Below are 24,630 nucleotides of genomic sequence, written 5' to 3' on the forward strand. Positions count from 1 at the left end.
CATTCCTCGGCCCATATTACAGCCTGTATCACTCCTTGGTCTCTTCACACCACCCTCATTTTTCTTTTGTCACTACAAAAATCACTGCACACCCTTGCCTTCCAGTTCTCTATTGTTTCAAGAGACGAGCTCAAGGAAGCACAACCCATGCAGGACTTCCACTCTTGCAGCTACTTGTGTTTTGAGGAAATCTCCAGTGGAAGTGGCTCGCACAGCTCGAACAAGTCCAAAAAGAAAAATAATAATAATGAGGACAGCTCCATCAGGTTCTCCTGAACGCTGCCGTAGAAGCAGCAACACAAGAGATGAGCATACATTTGAAAGATTGTTAGTCAAAATCTGATCCAAATACACTCAGAAGAGTCACAACGGGACTTACTCTCAGGAAAGTAAATCCAGAGGAGTTAGCCGTGTTAGTCTGTAGTAGCAAAATCAAAAAGAGTCCAGTAGCACCTTTAAGACTAACCAACTTTATTGTAGCATAAGCTTTCGAGAATCACAGTTCTCTTCGTCAGATGCATGGAGGGCAAGAAGAAACTGGTCAGATATAGAGGAGGGGAGGGAGGAGTAGATGCAAACAGCTCTCAAACAGCTCCTTCTGATATGGAGATCAGTTACTTTTGATAATGAGATAGCCATTCATAGTCCCTATTCAGTCCCAGCTTGACAGAGTCAAATTTACATATGAATTCCAATTCAGCAGCTTCCCGTTGGATTTTGTTTTTGAAAGGTTTCTGTTGAACTACAGTGACCTTTAAGTCTTTGATGGAATGTCCTGGTAGATTGCAGTGTTCTCCCACTGGTTTCTGGATGTTGCCATTTCTAATGTCAGATTTGTGTCCATTTATTCTTTTGCGTAGAGGTTGGCTGGTTTGTCCAATGTACAGAGCAGATGGACATTGTTGGCACATCTGCTCTGTACATTGGACAAACCAGCCAACCTCTATGCAAAAGAATGGACACAAATCTGACATTAGAAATGGCAACATCCAGAAACCAATGGGAGAACACTGCAATCTACCAGGACATTCCATCGAAGACTTAAAGGTCACTGTAGTTCAACAGAAACCTTTCAAAAACAAAATCCAACGGGAAGCTGCTGAATTGGAATTCATATGTAAATTTGACTCTGTCAAGCTGGGACCGAATAGGGACTATGAATGGTTATCTCATTATCAAAAGTAACTGATCTCCATATCAGAAGGAGCTGTTTGAGAGCTGTTTGCATCTACTCCTCCCTCCCCTCCTCTATATCTGACCAGTTTCTTCTTGCCCTCCATGCATCTGACGAAGAGGACTGTGATTCTCGAAAGCTTATGCTACAATAAAGTTGGTTAGTCTCTCAGGAAAGTATTTTTTTTAAGGATTGGAACCAAAATTGCTCCCTCCCCGACTTATGATGACTGACGACCCGAATTCTAAGCAGCCGCGCGTGAGACAAGCCTTATATAAACACAACACGTTCATCCTATCTGAACATCCGCAGTCCCATAGTCCACGGATTTAAACGGCCCTCGGTTATCTGCCGTCCGTCGCTACCCCGCTGCTCGCTCCTCTCTCAGCGAAAGAACACGAGAGGCTCATATTGGAATAGCCCGTGCCGAACGAGCCACCATTTTAACCCGGCACCCGCCCTCGCCCCCTCCATCGCCATGGGAAAGGAGAGGCTGGTTTCTCAGGCAACAGAAGCCCCGCGGACTCAGAAGTCCCAATCCAGTTGTCGCGAGACTCCTGGCGAAAAGATTTCATTTCCGCCACTCCGAAGACCTTGCAAGTAAATCCTAAAAGAGGCGAGAAAAAACTACAGTTCCCAACAGCCTTTGCCGAGTTAGCTGTCGCGGGATTTTCTCCCGCCTTGCCGTAGCGGGCTTGCGGCCGTGCAACGGCGCGGCAGTTGAATTGGGTTGCGGTGTTTCGCGATGGCGGGCGCTGCAGAGGTGGAGTCGTCCTTGTCGCCACTGATCCGAAAGCTCCGTAAGTGCCTCCTTGCTTGAACTACTGAATCCCTGACAGCCAGGGAGTCTCGCGTCTTGACCCTTCCGTGTGTAATTTAGGAGAGGATAGAAGCCGAACAGCTTCTGCTCTGTAGAGCAAGCGGGCTGCCCCCTCGTCTTGAAGCACTTACTAACTTATCACCTTTTAAAGCAATTTTCTGATAATAAATGCTTTTTAAAAAAGAACTTTAGGGATTTTATTCCTGGGTGAAATTTCCCAGATCTGGGTTATTATTTACCGCAATAGTTTAGTGAGCTTAGTTCATTTTATTTTAAACTTGGGCAATTCGATTTCTAAAACAGTTACTGAATGAATGAGATAAATGCTCTTTTCCCAGCGGTAAATGTATGTACCTTTGGTAACGCTGAATTGGTAACGCTGTAATAATAACAACATTCGGTACATACATCGGCTGTTGTTGTTGTTAAAACACTGTGAGCCTAGGCATGTTGACTTAGAAGTCAGTCCTGTTTAGTTGAATGGGGCTTGCTCCCTAATCCCTAATAAGGTTGTTCAGTGCGACTCTCCTCTGCAAGCATTCAGAAGTCCAAAGACAATTTGAGGTGGTTTCCAGAGCACTGCAGGCTATTAGTCTTAATGTAAAAATCCTTGCTGTACATACAAATATTCAAAGTAGAGCATAAGTAGTACCTAGTCCTACAAGGCTGTAGATCAGGACAACTTAACACCCATCAGAGCGATTTACAAAGTATTTTGTTATTATCCCAACAACAATCACCCTGTGAGGTGGGTGAGACTGAGAGAGCTCCTAGAAGCTGTGACTGACCCAGGGTCACCCAGCTGGCTTCAAATGGAGGAGTGGGGAATCAAACCCAGTTATCCAGATTAGAGTCCCTTACGTTCTGCAAGTCTAAACTGCTGTTTGTTCTCTCTCATACTTACTTCCCCTCTTCAGCTCTACTCATGTATCTCCGTTTCTACGCTGTTTGATAAAGAAGCTTCGCTCATCTGAACAGGGCCTTTTGCAGGTGCTGCCATGCATGGGGGCAAAATCAACAGCTGCCCATGCACATGTATTCTCTGAGGTGGTCCCCACTTTAAGGAATGGTCATGAAAGCTCCCACATTCCTGGCTTTCTGCAAATGATGAAAAATTAAAGAGGGCTTTTTACTCAGATAGGAGGGCTGTAAGGTAGTGATCTCAGTGAAGTGCATCAGTAAAGACCCAGGGTCCACAGACTGTATGTATGTATGTCATTTATAGTCTGCCTTTCTCACTGAGACTCAAGGTGGATTACACAGTGTGAGATCAGTACAGTCAATATCAAGTACTTTACTACTATGTGCTACTATGTACTATGTTGCTTTTATGATCCTACTGAGTAGTTTTGTATTGTTTAATGTTTCAGTCTAAGAACTGCTAATGCTCTATTTCAACATTTCTTCAAATCTGTGTATTGTATTTCTGCTGGCTTAAATCTTTGCAATTTTGCCTTTATAAATCCTTCTACATTGTTTGTTGCATACTTGAAACTGACTGTACTAACTCACACTGTGTAATCTGCTTTGAGTCTCAGTGAGGAAGGCGGGCTATAAACGATGTAAATAAATAAAAGAACCTAACTATTCTGATTGATCAGCCTGCAGGTATGATGGTATAATGTATCAACAAATATAGCCAGAGTTTATAATCAGATCTTAAAGTTGTAAAAGCATTTGTTTATAAGTCACTACGTTTTAAAACATCCATTAAAATTGAATAAATTGTTACTTCAAAATAAATGACTCCAGTGTGTTTCTTACTCTGTCTGAGAAGAACTGGGTGGTGGTGGAATAGCCCTGAAGGTTGCTATTCTCTCCCCCCACCTCATATTACCTGCTTGCTGTGAGACAAGATTTCTTTTTGCTGTCACATTGAGGTGGCAATGCTTGAAGGCATTTGTCTTCGCATTTGTAAGTTGTCTTGAATAACTAAATGGAAAGGAAAGGAAGAATATAAATCTTGTAAGTAAGATTCCAGTTAGGTCCTCCATCATTTGATGAGGTTAGAGGAATACTGATCTACATGAAAAATCTCCCTTCATACTATGGTAGGGGGAAAATCCTTGGCACACATTGACTGGTTTTAGCTCTTCATTTTGTTGTGATGTTTCAAGAATAGCTTCCTCACTTTTGAGGGTCAGATTCCTTTAAATGGCCACATTTCAGAACAAATCAAATAAATGCTTATTAATTAAAGAACAGAAGGTTAGACGTGTGAATGACTGTGAAAATAATACAGCTGTGGTACTGTAGCCCAAGCTCTACTCACAACCTGAGTTCAATCCTGGCGGAAGCTGGGTTCAAGTAGCTGACTCAAGGGTGACTCAGCCTTCCATTCTTCCAAGGTCGGGAAATGAGTACCCAGTTTCCTGGGGGTAAAGTGTAGATACTGGGGGAGGCAATGGCAAACCACCCTGTAAAAAGTCTGCCAAGAAAACGTCATGATGCGACATCCCCCATGGACCAGTAATGACTTGGTGCTTGCACAGGGGACTACCTTTACCTTTTAAATATATATATACATTGATTACATACATCCCCAGGATTTTTCTTTCAGTGATGAACTTCCTGTGTATATGATGGTATAGGGACCTGCACAAACAGTATTATTCTTTTAAAATGTATTCCATTTATATTTTGCTTTCTGAACAGGACATCAGCTGGCTGAGATTCGGGAACGAGCTCTTAAGAATATTTTATGTAAATTGGATCATAATTTAATTACGTATGCTGACTTGGTTCAGGAAAAGCTGCTATTTCTTAGTCTTTTGGAATGGTTTAACTTTCCTGTAGTACCAATGAAGGAAGAAGTACTTAATCTAGTGAGCATCTTAGTAAAGGTATGGATTTCTGTGGTGGTACTTATTCTTGAGAGGTATTAATTAATTATAACTAAAGCTATCAAATATCTTAACACTCTACTAAAAATCAGTATGTCTAATTTTTAACAAAGCTCTATCTGCTAATACTTAAACCCACAAATTAGGACTACATAGAGAGATATTTTTCTTCAAACTTGGTTTGTAGAAAAAAATATGAACACTTTAAACTATGGTGGGAGATTTCAATGCGCCTTCACCAGCATCAATCACCCCTGTGTATGGGAGACAATGGAGGAGAGGGGGAGCTGCCATTTCAGCAGATAGCAAAGGTGGAACTGCAGTCAAGAGGCAGAGGGTAAAAGCTCTCATCACCATCCCCCATAGTGCTGCAGAGAGGAGGATGGGCTCGCCGAATTGCACAGAGAGACGTATGAGGGAAACAGCAAGCAAAGCATTGAGCAGCTGGCAAGCACAGGGGGGCTAGGGGTAGGGGAGCAACTGAGATGTAAGAGCCATGGTCAGTTTTCCTCCTTGGAGTGTTGAGTAGGATAGGCAGTTGGGCAGAGCAGTAGGAGAGGGTTATGGGCAAAGATGTGGGAAGGGGGGCACATGGAGGAATGGGGGCAGATGAGCAAGGTTTCCGCTTTCTGTCAATTTGCCTGTGTGTGAATAAATGGCAATCCAAGCTGCTGAATCTGTCCAACCTTTTGAGGAGGGGCTGAGTTGAGGATGAGTGGGCTGGGGAGAGAATGGGATTCCACCCCTGTAAGTCTTGTGGGTCCTTGATAGTACTTATGTTTTCCACAGCTTAGAACTTACTTTGACCCATATAATTTGGACCCAAGGCAGTGAAATAACTGGAAAGTTATGCTCCATTCATCTAGGAGTTAGACCACTGTGCATTTGTACGATACTTATATCTTTATCAGATCACTCTTTATTAATTTTTTTAAAATACTTAAAATTTGCAATAGCTAACCACATTATTTACAAGCATGAAAACATAGTTGCTTGATAGCTTGTTTTTTCTTATCCTAAAAGCTCTGACTTTCAATACATTCAGATCAAAACTAATTTTAAGTCTGTATTGTCTTTGCAATTTAGCACCCATCTGCTGTGCAGCAGTTGGTTGGGATTGGGGCAGTGGAATTCTTCTCCCAACTTCGTCAAAACGTGGACCCAAATCTGCAGGCTGTAATAGATGGGATTCTGGATGGACTATTCCAGCTGCCTTCTGATGTCTGTTCTGATTACCAGGAAATGCTGTATAAAGATCAGCCTGTGCGCCACACAGCTACTCCTGGTAAGTCATGCTTTTGTTTGTAAGAGTATTGGTGGTGTAGACATTTTAAAGGAAACTGCACAGTTAATCAAGCCAGGTATTCCGTCTTTGTTAATTATATTCATATTTTAAATTTCTGAATGAGCATGTTCATATATGAAAAGATTTTTGGAGCCTATATCAAAATAGAAATTGTCTGACAAAACCCAGGCTTACTCCTGATGTATATTGTTGGAATCCTCCCATTCTTACAATGAAATGCTGAAGTTGTTTTATAATCAACAATTAAAACAATAGTAGTAATACAAAAAAGCAGTTCTATATCTAATTCTCACCATGGCCAAATACTTAGATCTTGAGATTGGAGCAGTGTGGTGTAGTGGTTAGAGTTTCAGAACAGGATCTAAGCGAGTCAGGTTTGAATAACTTCTCTGCCATGGAAGCTTACTTGGTGATCTTGGCCCAGTAACACATGCTCCTCCTAACCTACCTCATAGGGTTGTTGTGATGATAAAATGAAGACGTGAATGACGTAAGCTACTTTGAGTCTCTACTGTGGAGAAAGGTGGAGTATAAATGAAGTAAATAAATAATAAATATAGCTGAAGATGGGGGGCAGGTAAAAGCTAGGTTGGTTGGTGGGTGGGAAAGAAGATGAAGATGTGGGGGGTGCCAGGAGGAAGAAAGGGAATAGTATGGGGAAGGGGATACAGGGGAAAGCGAGGTATCCACTGCAAACCCTTGTGTGCTCCCCACTCTGCAGCTGGGCCTGGCCTGGCCACCAACACCATGCAGTGTTTTCCCAAGTATAGGCTGCTAGGGGGAGGGAAGGAGGGAAAGTTGAAGATGGGGCCAGAAAAAGTTAGGTTGGCTGTATATGGGAAGGAAGTAGGAAAAGACTGTGGGGGCTTTTAGAAAAGAAAAAGATGAAATAGTGGAGGAGTGGATAATGAGATACGCCTCGCAAATCCTTATGGGTTCTCCACATAAATTTGAGGGAAAAGTCAAAAAACAATAATCAAAAGCAGCTAATTCAAGAAGGGGAGTAACGAATGCCTAAAGGCCCCCAGTGAAGAAAGAGGGAGCACACGAATCTGAGGATCCTCCAGGCTTACTTGTATATAGCAATAATCCGCACTTGGCTGGCTCGGTCTAAGCCAGCCACCACTATCAAATACAGGACATGCTATGCTTACTCTTAATTTTCTTCTTTTTTTTTTTAGTATTTTCCCAAGAACCTCATGCTGGGTATTTTCACAAAGGAGAAAATGATATGCAAGAAACACCACCAAAACAGTTTTCTTGTAAGTAATAGTAATTCCTATTCTGTAAGTCAGTGTATGATTAATAGCATTTTAGTTAATGTATCAGTGTCATTGAGCAAGACTGAAAAGCAGCATAGTCAATGCTGCCTGAAAATCAGCTTAAAATAATAAAAAAAGGTGTCTAGGCAAAAATGAATTGACTTTTAATCTTTGGTATGTTTGGGTAGACTGATAAATCTATTTGTGTTGTATTGCACTTGTGGTAGTGAAATATTTAATATTCGTTGGCTAAGCTGGTCAAATGAGATGGAATGTTAAATTGTACTTAAATTGCAGAAATATCAACGACTACTTAAGTGATGAAAGGGAACATTTTTAGTTGTCTGGGGTTAAAATGTTATACAGTGTAGCATAATGAGGTTGGCTGAAGTCTCAAAAAGACAGTGGGAAGGAGTGAAGCTAAGGTAAGAGCAAGAGGCTTAGGGATGAAGTGGCTAAAAGATGAATGAATGATAGACAACTAAGAAAGAAGGAAAGGTACAGGAAATTGGTAAGGGACACAGGAAATTAAGGTAAAGGGGAGCTAATAGGAAGAGGTGAGGGCTAAATATCATATGGATTTAAGCTAATCACCCTTTTCTTTGGCAGCAGGCTTTCTAGTAATGTGTAAATACTTTGCTGTACCTCCGGTTGTTTGTTTCCCCTTCGGGGTAGTGGTTAGTGTCCTGTTTCCCGGAGAAGTCCTTCTGTTGTTAATTGAATTTTAGATCAGCAGTTTCACCTTTTGACAGTATTGGAACCGAAACCAATCAAAGGGAAGTACTTTATTTAATCCCTGTCAAATTATCCCATATAAGCACTGAATATGAACATTTACAGAAGAACCTTCTTTCAAAACAGGATTTAAATTAATGTTTCTAGTGCTGCTCACTTGATGGCTTAGGCCATCACTTGATGGCTTACTTGTATATTACATTTCTAGCATCTTTATTTTCCCCTACTCAGAGAAACAAATTAAATATGTAAGTCTACTTGAAAATCAAGTGTTGTCATCATAAGAAATTTCAGGATTTTAATTAGTTTAATAGGTCATGAAAGATTGAAATTTGATCACCAATGTTGATGTAAAAGTAATATATTAGAAAACACTGTGTGAATGATTATTTTCTCTCTGTTGTAATTATGGTACACATCAAAAATTGCTTTTCTCTTTCTCCAGTAAAACATGGAGTGAAGTGTTTGAAGTTTTCTACGTTTCCTTGGTTAATACTGACATCAACCGATAGACATGTACTGTCATCAAATGAAAGGTACATAAAACAAACTGTATTTTAGTCTGTCCTAAAACAGCCAATCTTAGTTTATTGTAAATGCTATAAGTTTATAGATATTTAGATTACAACCATGTTAACCACTAGCATTTTGCCGTAACATGAACAATTGCTGCACAAATCTAGCCTTGAGGACACTAAATTTTGTTAGAGGACTTATTGAAAGCTGAAAAGCTGCATCTACTTCTCTGTATTGCTCCAGAATTTCTCCAGCATACAGATTTGCTCCAGCTAAAGCCAGGGTCCCTGAACTGTTCCTGTGGCAAAGTTAAACATGGATAATTTCCTTTATCCACTATTTTAACACAATAAGTGTTCATAAGATTTGGACATGACCATATGGCTGCATGCGTTGCCCCTTTTATATCCAGTTTATCCACCTGCAGTAGCTTCTACTGTTTCCTGTTTCAGAGTCAGGGGTTCTCAAGAGCTAGGTAGCTGATGTCAGTAGAGAGAGTTCCTTGTGCTATCTTGTCCACTCCTGGAAAATATATCTGTGTAACTGATCCTAAGTCATTTCTGTTGAGTGTTCCTCAAGTCTTTGAGGAACCCCGGAAGGAGATCAAGAAACAAAAACACATTTCTGGGAAGCCAGGTCCTTGGCAATCCTGGATAATGAGCTCCCCAAGTTCCCTCCAATTAATCCTAATCTTAGAGACCTGGGAAACATTTTCCAACCATGCTGGGTATTAATCAAGAAATCAGCCCTGCAGACTGAGATCCACAAAAACAGTTATTTGGTAACTGAGCCTAATAGGCCAAGATACTGGATTCAGACTGAAGCCCCAAAATGCAATAATATCACAGAAGTATAAATTTATTAAGAATTGTGCAAAAACTACAAATATAGAAATAGTTCAAGACAGGAAAGAAAATAATGAAGTCTAAATAGCTAACCTAATATACTTAACAGACTTTTGCTACCTAATCCAGATGGTTACCTTGTCAGGTAACACAAAGTCCAAACCAAAGGCACAGAACTCCAGAGTCCCAGTCTTGTACCAGATACCCAAAATATCCAAGCACTGACCAGCTGACAATCCAACATGGCTGAGTGGAGAGGCCCTGAGCAACATGGCTTAGAGCTGATAACTAAACTGTTGCCAGCTGAAGAACAAACTGAAGATCCCACTGTTATGCCATGTTGCCTACAACCTGATCCAATCCTGATGGTCCAGTCAGGGTGTTGCTAAGCCATGTGACCACATCTCTCTGCAGCTTAGACATGTTCACAATCAGCAACCGGTGCTAGGTGTGAGCGTCCCTCTCTGCTCCTGGCCTTGATGGTGTCTGATGTTATCTGCACCTGGGTTCTGTGAACACGTTCTCTAAGTTTGTCTGTCTGGGAACATGTAGCTCTAAAGATTCACTAGTTTTCAGAGATGTCTCTTGTGGCCTCACTGGGCCAAAAGCCTGAACAAAAGTTTTCTCATCCAAGAAATGGGCAAATAAATGGGGATTGTGTTTAAGTGAACTTGTTTAGGACTAGGATGTAAAGTAGGAGTAAGCTTCTTGGGAAAGTCCCATTGTTGATTTACAATCAGTCTAGGATTGGACAGTAAACATTTGAGTGGTCATCATATACATAATGGTGGTTAACTAAAAGCTATAAAGAAGCAGGTTACAGGCAAAGAGCATCTTCAAAGACATCATTCCAGATTGTTTTCTATATTTATAGGTTTTCAAAATGGTTCTTCAACAATAGCTAGCTGTCCCATCTGATAGAGTTCTGTAAGTCAAACCAAAATGAAAGCTAGAATGCTTATTTGTAGATCTCCTCTCACATTGTGAACTGGATATTGTAATCACCAACTTGATAGGGAACTAACAAGTAATGCAAGAGATGCTACAGAGAGTGACAAAACTGAGGTGCCTCAGTGACCACTGTGGAATAGGGGTGTGCAGTTCGGGTTTTGGAAAACCCGGAAAAACCCGAATCACCCTGATTCGGGTTGATTCGGAGAAACCCGAATCGATTCGGGTTTTCCAAATCGCCATAACCCGAATCAATTTGGGTTGATTCGGGTTGATTCTGGTTAGCTTTTTGAATGGGAAAAAGCCTCCCCCCAGGCTTCTCTGAAGCCTGGGGGGGCATTTTCCCACCGAATCAACCCAAATTTGGTGGGGGCCTTCCTCTAACTCCCCTCTAACACCCCCCCAAGTTTCAGAACGATTGCAAAATGCCACCCCTGGCAAGACAAGCCTCCCCCAGCTGTAGTAGAGAAAAGAGCACCTACTTGGGGAGGCCATGAAATGCCCCCCCAAGTGGGAGCAGGCTGAGCCTTGGTGGGGGGTGGGAGGAAAGGTGGGAGAAGGGCCCCTGAGGGTTGGGGGGCATTTTGCATGCGAAATGCCACCCCTGGCAAAGGAAGCCTGCCTCTTCATTTTTTCCCCATAGGAAAAAATGAATGGAGATGAGCAGCAGCAACCTAAAGCTTTGGCTTTTTTTTAGGCGAGGATAGGGGTACCTGGTTTGGGGGGCCATAACATGGCCCCCCAAAGTCCAATCGTTCTGAAACTTGGGGAGTTGTTAGAGGGGAGTTATAGGAAGGCCCCCACCAAATTTGGGTTGATTCGGTGGGAAAATGCCTCCCCCAGGCTTCAGAGAAGCCTGGGGAGGCTTTTTCCCATTGAAAAAGCTAACCCGAATCAATCCGAATCGGTAAACCCGAATCGGCTGGGCGATTCGGGTTTCTGCTAAACCCGAATCGGCCTCTCGATTCGGGTTTAGCAGATTCGGAAAACACGAATCAGGGTGCCTTTGCACACCCCTGCTGTGGAACATAGCAAAAAGTAGTCTGTTGAAATATATGAATGGGCAACCTCATCCCTGGCGTATCATGCACAGGCCTCTGGGTGTGCTAAAATTACAGTGCAACCCTAAACAGAGTTACTCTAGTTTAAGACCATTGATTTCAATGGTCTTAGACTGGAGTAACTCTGCTTAGGATTGCACTGTTAGCATGTTAACAGTTTTTGGTCATGTGGATTTTTCCTAAACAATGTAAGGGAAATAAATGTTATGTTGTCTTTTAAATTTTTATAAGTATTGTTCTGATTGAATTTGTTTGAATATAACATTTAAACTGCATGATTTATTTTCAGTTCAAGTATTTGCTGCTATTGGAACTAAAATTAACATGGCTATACTGTTTAAATTTTGTTTACTAAGTATAAGTAAAATATAAATAAGTAAAGTTAAATTAGATCATGCTGTTTAGGTGACCTAGAACATTTTGTAATTTAAATCTTTCAACACTGGAAATTAGCAACAAGTAATAGTAGTAGTAGTTGTTAACAACTGTTTTTATAGTCCACCTTTCTCATTGAGTTTCAGAGTGTATTACACAGTGTTAGCTGGTAACTGTTCATTCTAAGAGACATCTTTTAGCCACAGTGCAGGTCAATACACTCAATATGAGGAAACATCTGATTAACATGTACTAGAATTAGAATTACTGAAATCTGAATGAGCACAGCATGTTTGGCATGATGATTCAGTGTGGCTATAATGAAGAGAGAGGGTCAGTAGAAAACAATCAAGAGATCAGTAGAAAACAATCAAGAGAGAACAGGGTAATACATGCAGCAAACTGATAGTTCATCGTATACACAGTGATATCATCCACAGTCCTTTTCACTTTACAAAGTGCATTCCTGAACTACTGTGTTACGCTATAGTCCTGTTACCTTTATAGAAAAGCTGTCTGAACAAGTCTACCTTACATGAACTGTAGAACAACAGGAACATGAGAGCCCCCCTGATCTTCTCAGGCAGGAAGTTCTTTGAAATGGGGGACCACAACAGAGAAAACACATATATGGGCTGTTGTTGATCTTGCCTATTTAGGGTGGCACCTGAAGAATACCCTGAACAGATTAACAGAACTGTCATGGTGGAACATAGGAGGAGAGGTGGTCCTGCAGATATGAGGTTCCGAGGCCATGCTGGACTTTGTATGTGATAGTCAGAAACTTGAATTGAGTGAGAGAGATGGCAAATGTATGCTGGCTTTGAATATACATTACATACTGTGTACAAACCTGTGTACAAATAGAATTACTTCTACAAATGGGCAGAGTTTAAAACAAATTGCAACAAACCTGTTTAAAGCATGATTTTTCATGTAGCTACCAAGAACTCTGTTGAAACTGTCTGTTGTCCTGTGGTTATAGAGGCAGCAATGTGCAAGGCTTCCTGGCCTCATTCACCAGCTTGGCTGCTGGACTGATAGGTGCTGAGAGACCAGCCCTTTACCAGGAAAATTCATTAGAATAGGGAGGGGAAAGTAGCTTGCCAAAGACTGACAGGTGGTAGGAGCTGACATCCTCTTCATTTATGTGCCATCTAACCTATGTTGGCTCTCCATTGGTCTTCTGTAGAATGTTTTGGCTATTTTGGTAGTATTTCTGATAATTGGTGTTGATCCCCTTCCATTAAATTAAGCCTGATCCTTGGAGTCAAGTAAAATGAAAAGCCATGCCACTGATGCGAATGTGTTTTTTTAGTTCACTGAGAAGCAACAACCACAGATTAATTTGGAACACATGTGAGCTTCTACAAGATGTTATCATGCAAGATTTTCCTGCAGAGATCTTCCTTCAGCGACCAAAGATTGTTCAGGTTAGAAATGCTGTCAGTTGAAATATTTCACTGCATTAGGAGTTTGAATTGGTTTTGTGCAATTTTCAATAGTTAATACGATCTGAAAAAATATGAAACAAAAATCTTTGAGTAACTTAACAACTCATGCAAAACTAATCATTCTGGTTAACTAAGTGGATATAGCTCATTTGATCATTTAAAGAAGTTTATTTCATATTTTACTAATTACATTTATGTCCTGCTGTTTCTGTAAGTAGTTGCTTTCTATCCTTACAACATCTTGTGAGGTAGGTTGAGTTTCATTGCCCAGTGTCACAAAGTGAGCTTTATGGCAAATATGAATCCACATCTCCCATCCTAGTTAGATATGCATACCATTCCATGACATTGGCTGTCTGTAGTGTGTGTCAAGGTGTCTTATGAAGAATGATACTCTATAATTTTCATGGCTAAAAGAAGACTGTGCAGGAATTCTATGCAATTATGGGGGCATGACCACATGAAGTTTGGCAGAACTAGTCGGTGTTCTGATATAGTATCAGCTTCCTGGTTTTCAGTCATGTATGTTCTTGTTGTATGGGCAGTAAATAAAGTCACAACTGGGAAGTCAAGTCAGTTTTGTGATGTATGTTTGTGCATATGTGGTATAACAGCATGAGTCTGCTGAGTGTCAATCTGGCTTTCTGGGAAGCCATTGCCTTGGAAGAGTGGCAGAGACGAAAGGATAACTGGATTAATTTATAACTTTGTTATATTTCTCCTGCGTAAGCTACTTTGAAAGCAAATTCTTATTGTTGAAATAAACAAGCAAATTCCTGTTGTTGAAATACACAAGCATGGTAGTTACTCAGATACATACATCTCTAATTTAATATACATAATTATATCAGAGTCCAAATGCATTTTGGTTGTTTATCACAATTAAGCATTTTTTATTTCCTTCAGAACCTTCTCTCTCTGCTAACACTGGCTTTTGGAAGAGATGGACAGTACCGTTTGGCCTTACAGGCTGTTTCATGTTTGCAGCAGTTGTGTGTCTTTTTAAGGAACAGACTTAACTTTCACAGAGATCCAAGTTTTGTCTCGAGTGAAACTGGTTTGTATAAAAGTTAAATTAAGATAAACCAACTTCATTAGTAATCACCTAATTGTTAGTTTTTCATTCATGTAGCCGGTGTAGGCTTAAGACAGATGAAACCTTGGGAAACCCAAGAACACCTTTAAGCTTAATTACATCTTCAGGGGACATTGATTTAGATAGGGGTTTCATGGTCATAGGAATGAGGGAATAGCCATTTTACCCTCATACAGCTTTGCAAATTGGAGCCTATCTCTCCATGCTGCTAGTTTGTTAAAGAAAAATGTTGAGCAAATGACCTCATCATCTCTCTTCTTTCTAATAACAGCGCAGAGGGGCTGTCTTCCTTTAGTGAAACATTCAGGAGAGTCTACACCATGTAATTTTTCCCATGTGGAGGGAATATAATGGGAGAGAAACCTGTAATTGCTCAAGATTTAGGCTTGGTGTGCCTTCTACTCTATTACTGTGATAGAGCAACCTCAGGGTTGAGAGGATCTTTCTTAGTATAATCGTAAGATTTTAACTCAGGTCAAAGGGTGGTGTTGGCTAACCTGCTTTATATTAGAGACCAAAGTAGTCCAAGGAAAATACATGCAATATAGCATCCCAAGGGCTATAAGAGAGCCCTGCTTGCCTAGTGCTTGTAAGCAATTGTATTGGCTGTAGCACTAATATATGGGTGGGGCAGGGGATTGAGCAACAGTAATCAGTACTGTTCTTGGCTCACTTACAAAGTTGCTATTGCTGTATTGTGAGTGCTATTTGCAGCCAGTGCCAGATCTAGGGTCGCCTGCGCCTGGGGCAACTCTAGGCTGACCACCTCACGCACGCGCGCAGCGTGAGCTGCGTTATGACATCACTTCGGTGATGTCATCAGGCAGGGCGGAACAGCGGGGGCAGCATGCGGGGCTGGGAAGTTGCCTGTGCCATTCGCCTCCCCGCAGGCAAATGGCGCGGGCAGCCTCGCAGCCCCCCGCGCTGCTTTCACCTGCTCCGCAGGACAGGGGTGGCCGGCTTGCCGCGCACCCCCTGCCCTGCAGGGCAGGCAAAAGGCAGCGCGGCCACCCGCGCCATTTGCCTGCCCTGCAGGACAGGGGGTGCGTGGCAAGCCGGCCGCCGCTGTCCTGCGGGGCAGGCGAATGGCGTGGGCGGCCCCGCAGCCCCCCGCGCTACCTTTTGCCTGCTGCAGGGCAGGGCGTGCGCAGCAAGCCGGCTGCCCCCTGTCCTGCGGGGCAGGGAAAAGTAGCGCGGGGGGCTGCGAGGCTGCCCGCGCCCTCTGGCAGCTGGCAGCTGCTCCTGGCGCCCCCTCCCTGGTGGCGCCAGAGGCAGACTACCCCCCCCCCCGATCCAGCCCTGTTTGCAGATCAATTTTTAGGCTTGGCTACACGTTCTTGTAACACTCCTCTTGGATACCGAAGAAGAAGCAATCTGAAAAGCTCCATGAAACCAAATATTGCTCAAAGTGCATTGTAAAACTCATTGAGGCTTTTCACTTGTTAAAACATGTTTTGTTTTCCAATTCTGAAAGTGGAAGGAAATTTAGCAATCTCAGAATTTAGCTTAAATTTACAGGTGGAAAGCTGAGCCTTCATGCCTATTCATATTTTTATTGTTTTATGCAGCCAAACAAATGGTAAGACTTTAGATTTTAAACTAGGATTTTTGTTGTTGTTGTCATCAGTGGGTTGATAACACCCCGGAAGTGGACCTACTGAACTGGTATCTAGAGGCAGTGATAGACCAGATGAGAGTGAACAAACTGGAACTTATTTCAAACCAGGGGAGGGTACAGTTTGTTGTGTCTTCAGCTAACCTGGATGGTGGTAATTCAGCCCTGAAGGCTGAGGTCCCGGATGGTTTATAAATTTAGGCTTATGTACCAACTCTGTAAAGCATCCAGAAGAAGGTTGACCTGGCTTAAATGATACATCCGTTGATCGCTTCCAAATTGGATTAGTTGCCCTTTGAAAGTTTTGTCATCATTCTTCCAAGTTTTGAGGTTGGCTAAATCTTCTCCGTCAGTTAACAGATTTTTGTTCTGAGCTTTTTACAGCTGAGAGAGTGGTATTATTGTTTCCCAGCCTAGTGTAGTTCCATTATGGTGATCTGCTGCCACTTCCTTTAATTTACTTTATTTTCCCCCAGTTGCTCTGCTGTTAAAATGGAGGACAGGAAAATGATGTAAGCAGCTTTAGGTTCCCGGTGGGTAGAAAGGTGGGATATAAATGAAGTAAATGAATATGTTATTGTAGTGTTTTACTTTTGATTTTTTTGATGTATGATGGGGTTTATAACTCAGGTTTTTCCACTGATGGATGCTATTTAGAACATATTTATACTGAAAAGGAGAACAAAATATTTTAGCGGTTTCCATACTGGTAGTTATATGCTTGTGACAGAAGTTTGATAATATATTTGTATACCACATTCATGTAAAGGTACAGTTTCACAGAATTCATCAATGTCATACTGTCAAGAAGCAAGACAGTCTCAAAATCCATCTCCTGAAAGCAGTAGTCCTCGACCATCTGTGATAGGGCGTACAGGTCAGCGTCCCAGAGGTGATGGTCAAGATTGGGATGCAGCATCTTCCAGGTGAGGCAATTGATACTCCGTATCTCTTACAGAGTGGAAAATTAATTTAATTTTTATATTCTTGGATAAGGGAGGAACAACCAGAGATAGTCAACATGCACCATCTGTGGCCGCATTGTATGTTATGTGGCCTCTGTAACTTATACTAATAATTTTAAGAAGAAAGATGCTAGCATCTTTAAAAGCATGCTTAACTCTTATCCCATTCCATCAATTCCTTATAGGCTTGGGTTTATTCTGCTACACAGAGGCAAAGTTTTTCATACTCAAATAGACACAGTGGAGCTTTCTCTCCTTTTCACATGAATGGCAAGAGTAGAAATCCCATGCTTTTAACAGTGCTCACACAGAGTCCTGTGTTAGGGTACATGAATCTCATGGCTTCCTTGTTTTCCTCGATTGCTGCAAGAAAAAAAACCCCGTGTATTGTTGAAAGGGTGGATTGGTCACATGGTCTACAGCACTGATTAGAGAGCTGGTAGAGGTTTTTCATAGGTGGCTAAAGCAGCAGCAACAACAACAAAACCCCCACTCTTATGAGGCATTAAATAAATAACAGCCTGATCATGTTAGTGTAGTGTTAAGCAAGGTTCATGGCACCCTCCAAAACTTGGTACCAGCCCCTTTAACTGAAACATTATGTCATGGTTGCTATGCCTTTGCTTAATTTTCTTTTTAATTTTCACCTCATGATGTCTCATATGGTCAGAAGTGGTGTGGGCTAAGCTTTGTGTGCTATAGTGACATTTAATAATAATGATTTTTATACTGCCCTTCAGGACAACTTAATGCCCACTCAGAGCAGTTTACAAAGTATATTATTATTATCCCCATCACAAACACCCTGTGAGGTGAGTGGGGCTGAGAGAGCTCTAGAGAGCTGTGACTAGCCCAAGGTCACCCAGCTGGTTTCAAGTGGAGGAGTGGGGAATCAAACCTGCGCTCTTAACCACTACACCAAAGTGCTACCCACTTTGGGCAGAAAGTCTTCATTGTGTTGTGGGAATATTATGGTTTAGGGGAGGGGATTGAGAAAGGGGCACTATGGCCATCTGAGAAATCTGCTCCCCCCCACACTTTTCAAGATAACTGAGTGACTGCTATCTGAGTAGTGGGGTGCATCTTTTGTATGCTAATGCTGCTGTTTTTTCCTTTTTGTAGTGGAAGCAGTGCTCATGCAAATGCGAACTCCAGATTGTATTCACCTTTAGATATGGGCTATATGGACCTGCCAGAACTGGGAAATGAAAATTCTTTGGAATTACAATTCCAGCAGCTTAGTCTGCCACAGTTCTGTGTGGCTATTTTGGAATATGCTGTACCTCTTCTAAGAATAGGTAATTGAACAAAGAGAACCATTTTTCTTGTTTTTGGTAGTCTGGGAGTTGTACCATTTTTCTCTCTCTCAAAATGGACTTTTTTGTAGTCAAAATATTGAAATGCTCTGTAGAGATGTATAAAGGAGGTGATAGGCAGCTTGTGAGAAAATTTGGCCACTGTGAATATTAGGAAGCCAAGCATCTTTGTATTAGAAAAATAAATGCAGCCTGTAGGTCTCATAAAAAAAAGACTTTCTGGAAATCCATTAATAAAAATACTGAAGGATAGGCGGCAAGGAGGAAATGCCAGAATTTTGTTATGTAGCTGTAACTTTTGTGTACAGTATTTAAGAAAGAAACATCTGCCCATCCTTGTGATTTTTGGCTGCTACTAAGCTTGTGCTCAGCCACAGTCAAATGTTTATACAGTTGACACCAAACTGCCATCTTACAGGGAAAAAGTTTAAGTGGCCTGCCATTTCTTTTTTTTAAAGATCATCAGAGATTCAAATGCCTTTTTAAATTTAGCTGTCATGGCTGATTGGAGAACTGAACTGGAGGGGTCCTCTTAATACTTGGAATGACTCTGGGTGTGTCAGACCATAAGTTATCAACGCCTTCTCTTCAGCAAGGAAAACAATGAATAGTTCAAAGATCTTCTGGGTTGCTAAGCGTAAGTGAGGTTAGATGCTAAGTAACTGGCATAAAACACAATAATGTGATGTTCAGAATCCCAATAATTCTTGTTTTAAATGCTTGTCTTTAGAACCAGTAGCAAGGAAATTAATTTACACAACCTTCACATTTGAATTTTTAGGTAGCAAGCGAATGATCATGCAAGTTCTTGAGTTGCTGGCTGAAGACCTGCTGCTTATTGTGAATGCTGTGTCAGAAGATGTTTGGGAAGAAAACAGTCTCTTTGGGCTAGAACTTGTGAGTGTTAAAAGTGAATTATTTAACAATCTGGTTTTGTAATAAGGGATAACCTATTAAAATTTCTATCCCATCTTTTGTCAAGGATTTAGAATGGGAAATCTTATTAAAATGCATAATATATTCAGTGCATGGATCAGCAGCGCTGTGGGCAGAAGTGGAACTTTCTCCCTGGAGAGTGGGGGTGAGAGAATGGTACTGCTTAGGAGGGCTTCCTTCTCTCTCTATAAATTTCATCAGAGCATCCAGAGACTGTGCCTCTGGTGCATGCCATAGGCAAGCTAAAAAGACAGCGCTTAGTTTTTCATTAGAGCCATCATTGGAGCAAAGCACATTTTCTTTCCAGTCATCTGTTCTACTGTTGTTTTGGAAGATTTGCAATTTAGATATTTAAGACCATTATCATTATAAGGCTTTTTCGAGCTAATTGGAGCTAACCAGAGCTAATACAAATTAGCTGGGAGTTTCTTTTGCTTAAATATCATTATCATTATTTGGAACTCCCTACATCTAAGGTAAGTGTTCTGTTGGGTCACAACTGGCAAGCCCATGAAGGTCCATCTCATTGGGTTTTCAAGGCAAGAGATGAACAAATCAGCCCTGTTTAATTTCCAAGCTCTGATGAAGTCCGTTAGTCTGGACTATTAGGGATGATAGCCTAAATCTGATCGGAAGTAAAATTTTGAAATTCAAAGTACAGTTGACTTTTATGGATTCACTGATTTTGAATTTGTTCAAGGGATGCATTATTTTGAAGATTAAAGTTTAAAAAATGGAGAATTGGCAAGTCAGCCTTCTTGTCCGGTACTTAACCAGGTCATCAAACAATATTTGCACCTATAGACCATTTTAGATAGTCACTTATTCTCATACCTCCAGACAGACCATTAAGTTATTATTTGGGGTAGCAAGACGTTAGCATTGCCTTCAGGAACGTTTTGTCCTATAACTGGGCTTCCCAGCAATATGCTCTGTGTATGTGTGCCTTTGGATCCAAACACATATTCCCAAACTTGTTTGGGCCTCTCCTATTGCATGAAATGCTGGTCATTTTGCTGCTGCTCCTCTGTGGATCTCCTCCTCTTTGAGATTGGTAATTATCACTTTTCCCCCAAAATTGCTTTCACATTTCCTCACTGTTTTCTTAGTTAGCCCTGTCTGTATGCTGTGTATGGTATTCTGTATGTTTGCCTTTTATTCCTCTGTTATTCGTTTGAATATCTGCCTCTTTATTTGTGAGTTCTCTAAGGGAGAATCCCAGTTACCCCTCCTCTCACTTGTCTTCTTTAATGCTAATTCCCCCAACAAATTAAGGAGCCCTCTTATTTGGGTAATAGAGGCTTGAATTTCCCTTTAATTTCCCAAATCTTATGGAACAAATCTCTTGTTCTTCCTTTTTTGTTGTTGTCTTCTGTTTCTTTGCACTGGTTATTATAGTAGTTTTCTTTGTCTCTGCGTGCAAGTTGCTGAAAAGCTGCATTTAGAATTCTGTCGATTTCTGTAACTTTTTGCTTTTGCTTTTTGTCTGTCTTTAGCAATTTTAAGAGTTTTCTGAGTCATCCATTTAGGCTTCTGTTTTTTTTTTGTGGCTACAGGAATAGTCTTTGCACATTCTTCCTTGATAATATCTCTGGTTTCAGCCATAGTTCTTTTGGTTCATGATCAGTTAAACTTAGTATTGCAAATCTGTTCTTTACATGGTGAATAAATTCTTTAGGAATATTATTTAGATTATACTTCGGCATTATGATTCTTTTAGAGTTTCTCTTTTTGATAGAAAAGAGGCTCTTTTCTAGTGCTACAGACAGACTAACATGGCTACCCGTCTTGATCTATCTTTGATATTAGCAACTCATGATCTGTATCACAATCAGTTCCTGGTCTTGTTTTAGCAGAGAGAACAGAGCTCCATCATCTGCTTCCAATTATGTAATCTATTTGGTTCCTGTATTGGCCACCCAGTGATTTCGACATATACTATCGTCTTTTTGGTTGCCCGAAGCATGTGTTGGCTTAACAAAATTCTATGAGTCATTCTCCTTCATTTCATGATCTTAGTCCAAATTTTCCAACAATGTTGGAAAGAGGTTAAGATCCCCTAAACGAGTCTGGCTAATCTGAAAATACTGGAAGGCAATGGAGAGGGCAATTAAACAACTTAAAAACAAAAAATGTTAAGAGATTACCAAGATTTTAATAATAAAGCGCTGTCAAGTCGTGGCTGACATGGCAACCCCTTATGGGCTTTTCAAGGCAGGAGATGAGCAGAGGTGGTTTGCTATTGCCTTCCTCTGCATAGTAGCCCTACTCTTCCTTGGTGGTCTCCTATCCAAGTACTAGCCATGGCCAATCCTGCTCAGCTTCCATGCTCTGATTAGCTCAGGCTAGGAAAATGTTAACTAATAAGAAACATTAACCAATAGGAAAAAGTTAACTAATTTCACAAGACTTACCTATATTATTTATATTATTAACAAAAATAAGTTGAACTCAGCTTTAATTTTTCTGGATGTTGAAAAATCCTTTGATTGTGTTGAATGGCAATACCTATTTCATGTTTTAAAACATTGTAGGCTGGGAGGAAAACTTTTAAATCACCTTGGTATGTTCATACTCATCTACTAAGGTTTTGATTAATGGTCATCTTTCGGAGAAAGATTTAAAACTATGTGAGATATAAAGCAGGGGTTTCCACTCTCTCCTCTGATAGTTAAATCATCAATCATAGAAAAATGGCAGAAAGTTATGCAGGAATTGATATAGATAAATAAACCACCCAGAATCTCCATGAAGACCTTGTATGAGCCAAAAGAAAAAGGTGATTTAAATCTTTCTATTGTTAATCTATTCTATAAAGCTGCAAGATTGTCAGAGATGATTGATTTATAAACAGAAAATATAACCTTGCATTGGAAGCATCCCTTGGTCATCCACTAGGTGTCTTGGTCTGGTTCCAAGAGAGTAAAACAGTGTAAGGTTGTCCCAGTAAAAGGCACAATTTCACTTTGGGAGGAAATATAAAAATATTTTAAGCCTTAGCTTATCACCCTTAACATAAGTCTTCAGTGAACAATTACTAGATGCAACAGTTTTTGAGCGTGCATTACTGTGGAAGAAGTACAAGTTAACTATGTTACAAGACTTTCAGAGATGAGTTGTCTTTGCCGTATGACAAGATTTTTTCAGATAATGGAGGGAGAAAGACTGTTGAGTATGTACAGCTCTGTGATATAAATTGTTTGCTGCTAAGAGGTAGAATGGATTTGAGAAGTATGATGGATATATGTATCAGCTATTTGGTTGGGGTGGGAAATGTTAAAATTGCTGTCCTTTTTTGTTAACATCACCATAATGTTCTTAAAGAAGTGAATGTAAAAGAGTCTTGAGGTTGGATTTGAGATGTGAAGGCCCAGAAAAAAATGGAGAGGAAAATTTATTTATCAGAAATAAAAATATTTTCTGATAACTCTTTAGTTTTTGCAGATGAAAAAAATCAATATTTATATTCTAAGGGGTGGGGGAACTAAATCGAATTAGCATATAAATCAAATGTTATTGTAAACAAGTTTTCCTTTGAAAGGAGTGAAATGCTTTTTGAGACAGTGGTTTTGTTTGCTCAGAACTAGGGATGTGTAGTGCCAGGGTGATTCGGTTTTCCTGATTCAGTTTACCCGAGTTGGGGAAAAGATCGGAATCAAGTGAATCGGGTCACTTCGAGTATGATTGGGAAAGATTTGGCCATTATTTTCAATGGGGAACATTCTTCCGGCTTTCCAGGAGACTGGAGGGGCATTTTCTTTCTTAACCACACCAGACTTGGTGGGGACCTTCTTCTAACTTTCCTCTAACAACCCACCAAGTTTCAGAACGATTGGACTTCAGGGGGCCATGTTATGGCCCCCCAAATAAGGTATCCTAATCCTCCTCCACTCTCCATTATTCCCTATGGAGAAAAACAAGGAGTCTTTCTAGGTAGCTTGGGGTAGCATTTTGCAAGCAAAATGCACTCAATTCTGAGGGGACCTGCTCCTACCTCTGCCACTCACCCACCTCCAAGTTTCAGGGAGATTGCACTTTGGGGGGGGGAGCATTTTATGGCCTCCCAAAGAAGATGCCCCTATCCTCCTCCACTCTCCATTACTCCCTATGTGGAAAAACAAGGGGGCTTTCTAGGCAGCATTTTTTAAGCAAAATGCACCCAATTTTCAGGGGACCTGCTCCTACCTCTCCCCCCCCCAAGTTTCAGGGAGATTGTTCTGCGGGGGGTATTTTATGCCCTACCAAAGGTGGTTTCCATCCCACACCATATTTCTACTGTGGAGAAAACTCCCACACAGCAGAAACACATGGATTGTGGCTGCCAATGGCCGCAGCCACAGTCCCACTCAATCCACCCCTCAACAGCCCAACAGAAGCAAAGAAACACACCCCAAACTCCTCCATCACCTCCAGAGCTGGCTGGTCAGCCGCTCTCCATTCTTTCCTATGACAAGAACTTTTAAAATTTTTCTTCCCATGGGCACTTTTGCACAGGATGGAGCCCATACAGCACAGGCATGCACCCCTGATGCAAGCTTATCCCAGGAAAGCAAAGCAGAAGCAGAGACACGCATGCCAAAAGCCTCCATCACCCCCAGAGCTGGCTGGCCAGCCATTCTCCATTCTCTATCTCAGCACCAGAGAATCACACACACAACAAAAATAATTTTTAAAAACAATTATTTCACAATAATGGCATTAACCATCACAATTCACATCATCACTATAAAATCACAACTTACAGTCCTAGATTGCAACAACCCCCAACATCACACCAGAAAATCACACAAACACAACAAAAATAATTTCTTTAAAATGTTATTTCTTGGACTTCCTGCCCTCCCTCTCCACATAACATTATTAACATTACATTGCAGCAGTTCATCACATGACATTACATAGTCAAATCACAATTGAACCAAAAAAATAACATCACACCAGAGAGTCACACACACACACACACACACACAAATTCTTGACAAATGTATTCCTTGGATTCCTTGCCCTGCCTCCTCACAAGTGGGCTGAGGGCATGTAACAGTATTAGTGGCAAATTCAAATCACAACATACAGTCCAGTTTGAACCAAAAAAAATAACATCACTCCAGATAATCACACACCAAAAAAATTTCTTAAAAAATGAATTTCTTGGATTTTCATCACATCATCCATTCCACCCAAACCAAATTCAACCAGGTGACATCTTGCAATTTAGTTCAGCAGAGCCACTGTCATTTCCTGCAGCCAGGCTCTTAGTTCAGCCAGTGGGGAAACACCACAGAACAGAACCAGACAGTACCAAGCCACAAACACAACTCAATGGCAAAAGGATTCCCCCGCCTCACGCCAGCTTCAGGCTG

The 24,630-nt window shown here is 41.1% G+C and overlaps 1 protein-coding gene across 1 annotated transcript in view; it reads left to right on the forward strand.

The window, feature by feature from the left end:
- The first annotated feature begins 1,919 nt into the window (after positions 1-1,919).
- The window catches only part of RTTN (rotatin), a 143,836-nt gene continuing 121,125 nt past the window's right edge, over positions 1,920-24,630 (forward strand). The window contains exons 1-10 of the mRNA XM_054984987.1: positions 1,920-1,974; positions 4,650-4,837; positions 5,924-6,122; positions 7,325-7,405; positions 8,586-8,676; positions 13,207-13,321; positions 14,249-14,399; positions 16,823-16,979; positions 18,141-18,316; positions 19,116-19,231. Coding sequence (XP_054840962.1) covers positions 1,920-1,974; positions 4,650-4,837; positions 5,924-6,122; positions 7,325-7,405; positions 8,586-8,676; positions 13,207-13,321; positions 14,249-14,399; positions 16,823-16,979; positions 18,141-18,316; positions 19,116-19,231 — 1,329 coding nt within the window. The remainder of the gene's footprint in view (positions 1,975-4,649; positions 4,838-5,923; positions 6,123-7,324; positions 7,406-8,585; positions 8,677-13,206; positions 13,322-14,248; positions 14,400-16,822; positions 16,980-18,140; positions 18,317-19,115; positions 19,232-24,630) is intronic.

Source organism: Eublepharis macularius, chromosome 7, assembly GCF_028583425.1.
Source record: "Eublepharis macularius isolate TG4126 chromosome 7, MPM_Emac_v1.0, whole genome shotgun sequence".
Taxonomy (NCBI): domain Eukaryota; kingdom Metazoa; phylum Chordata; class Lepidosauria; order Squamata; family Eublepharidae; genus Eublepharis; species Eublepharis macularius.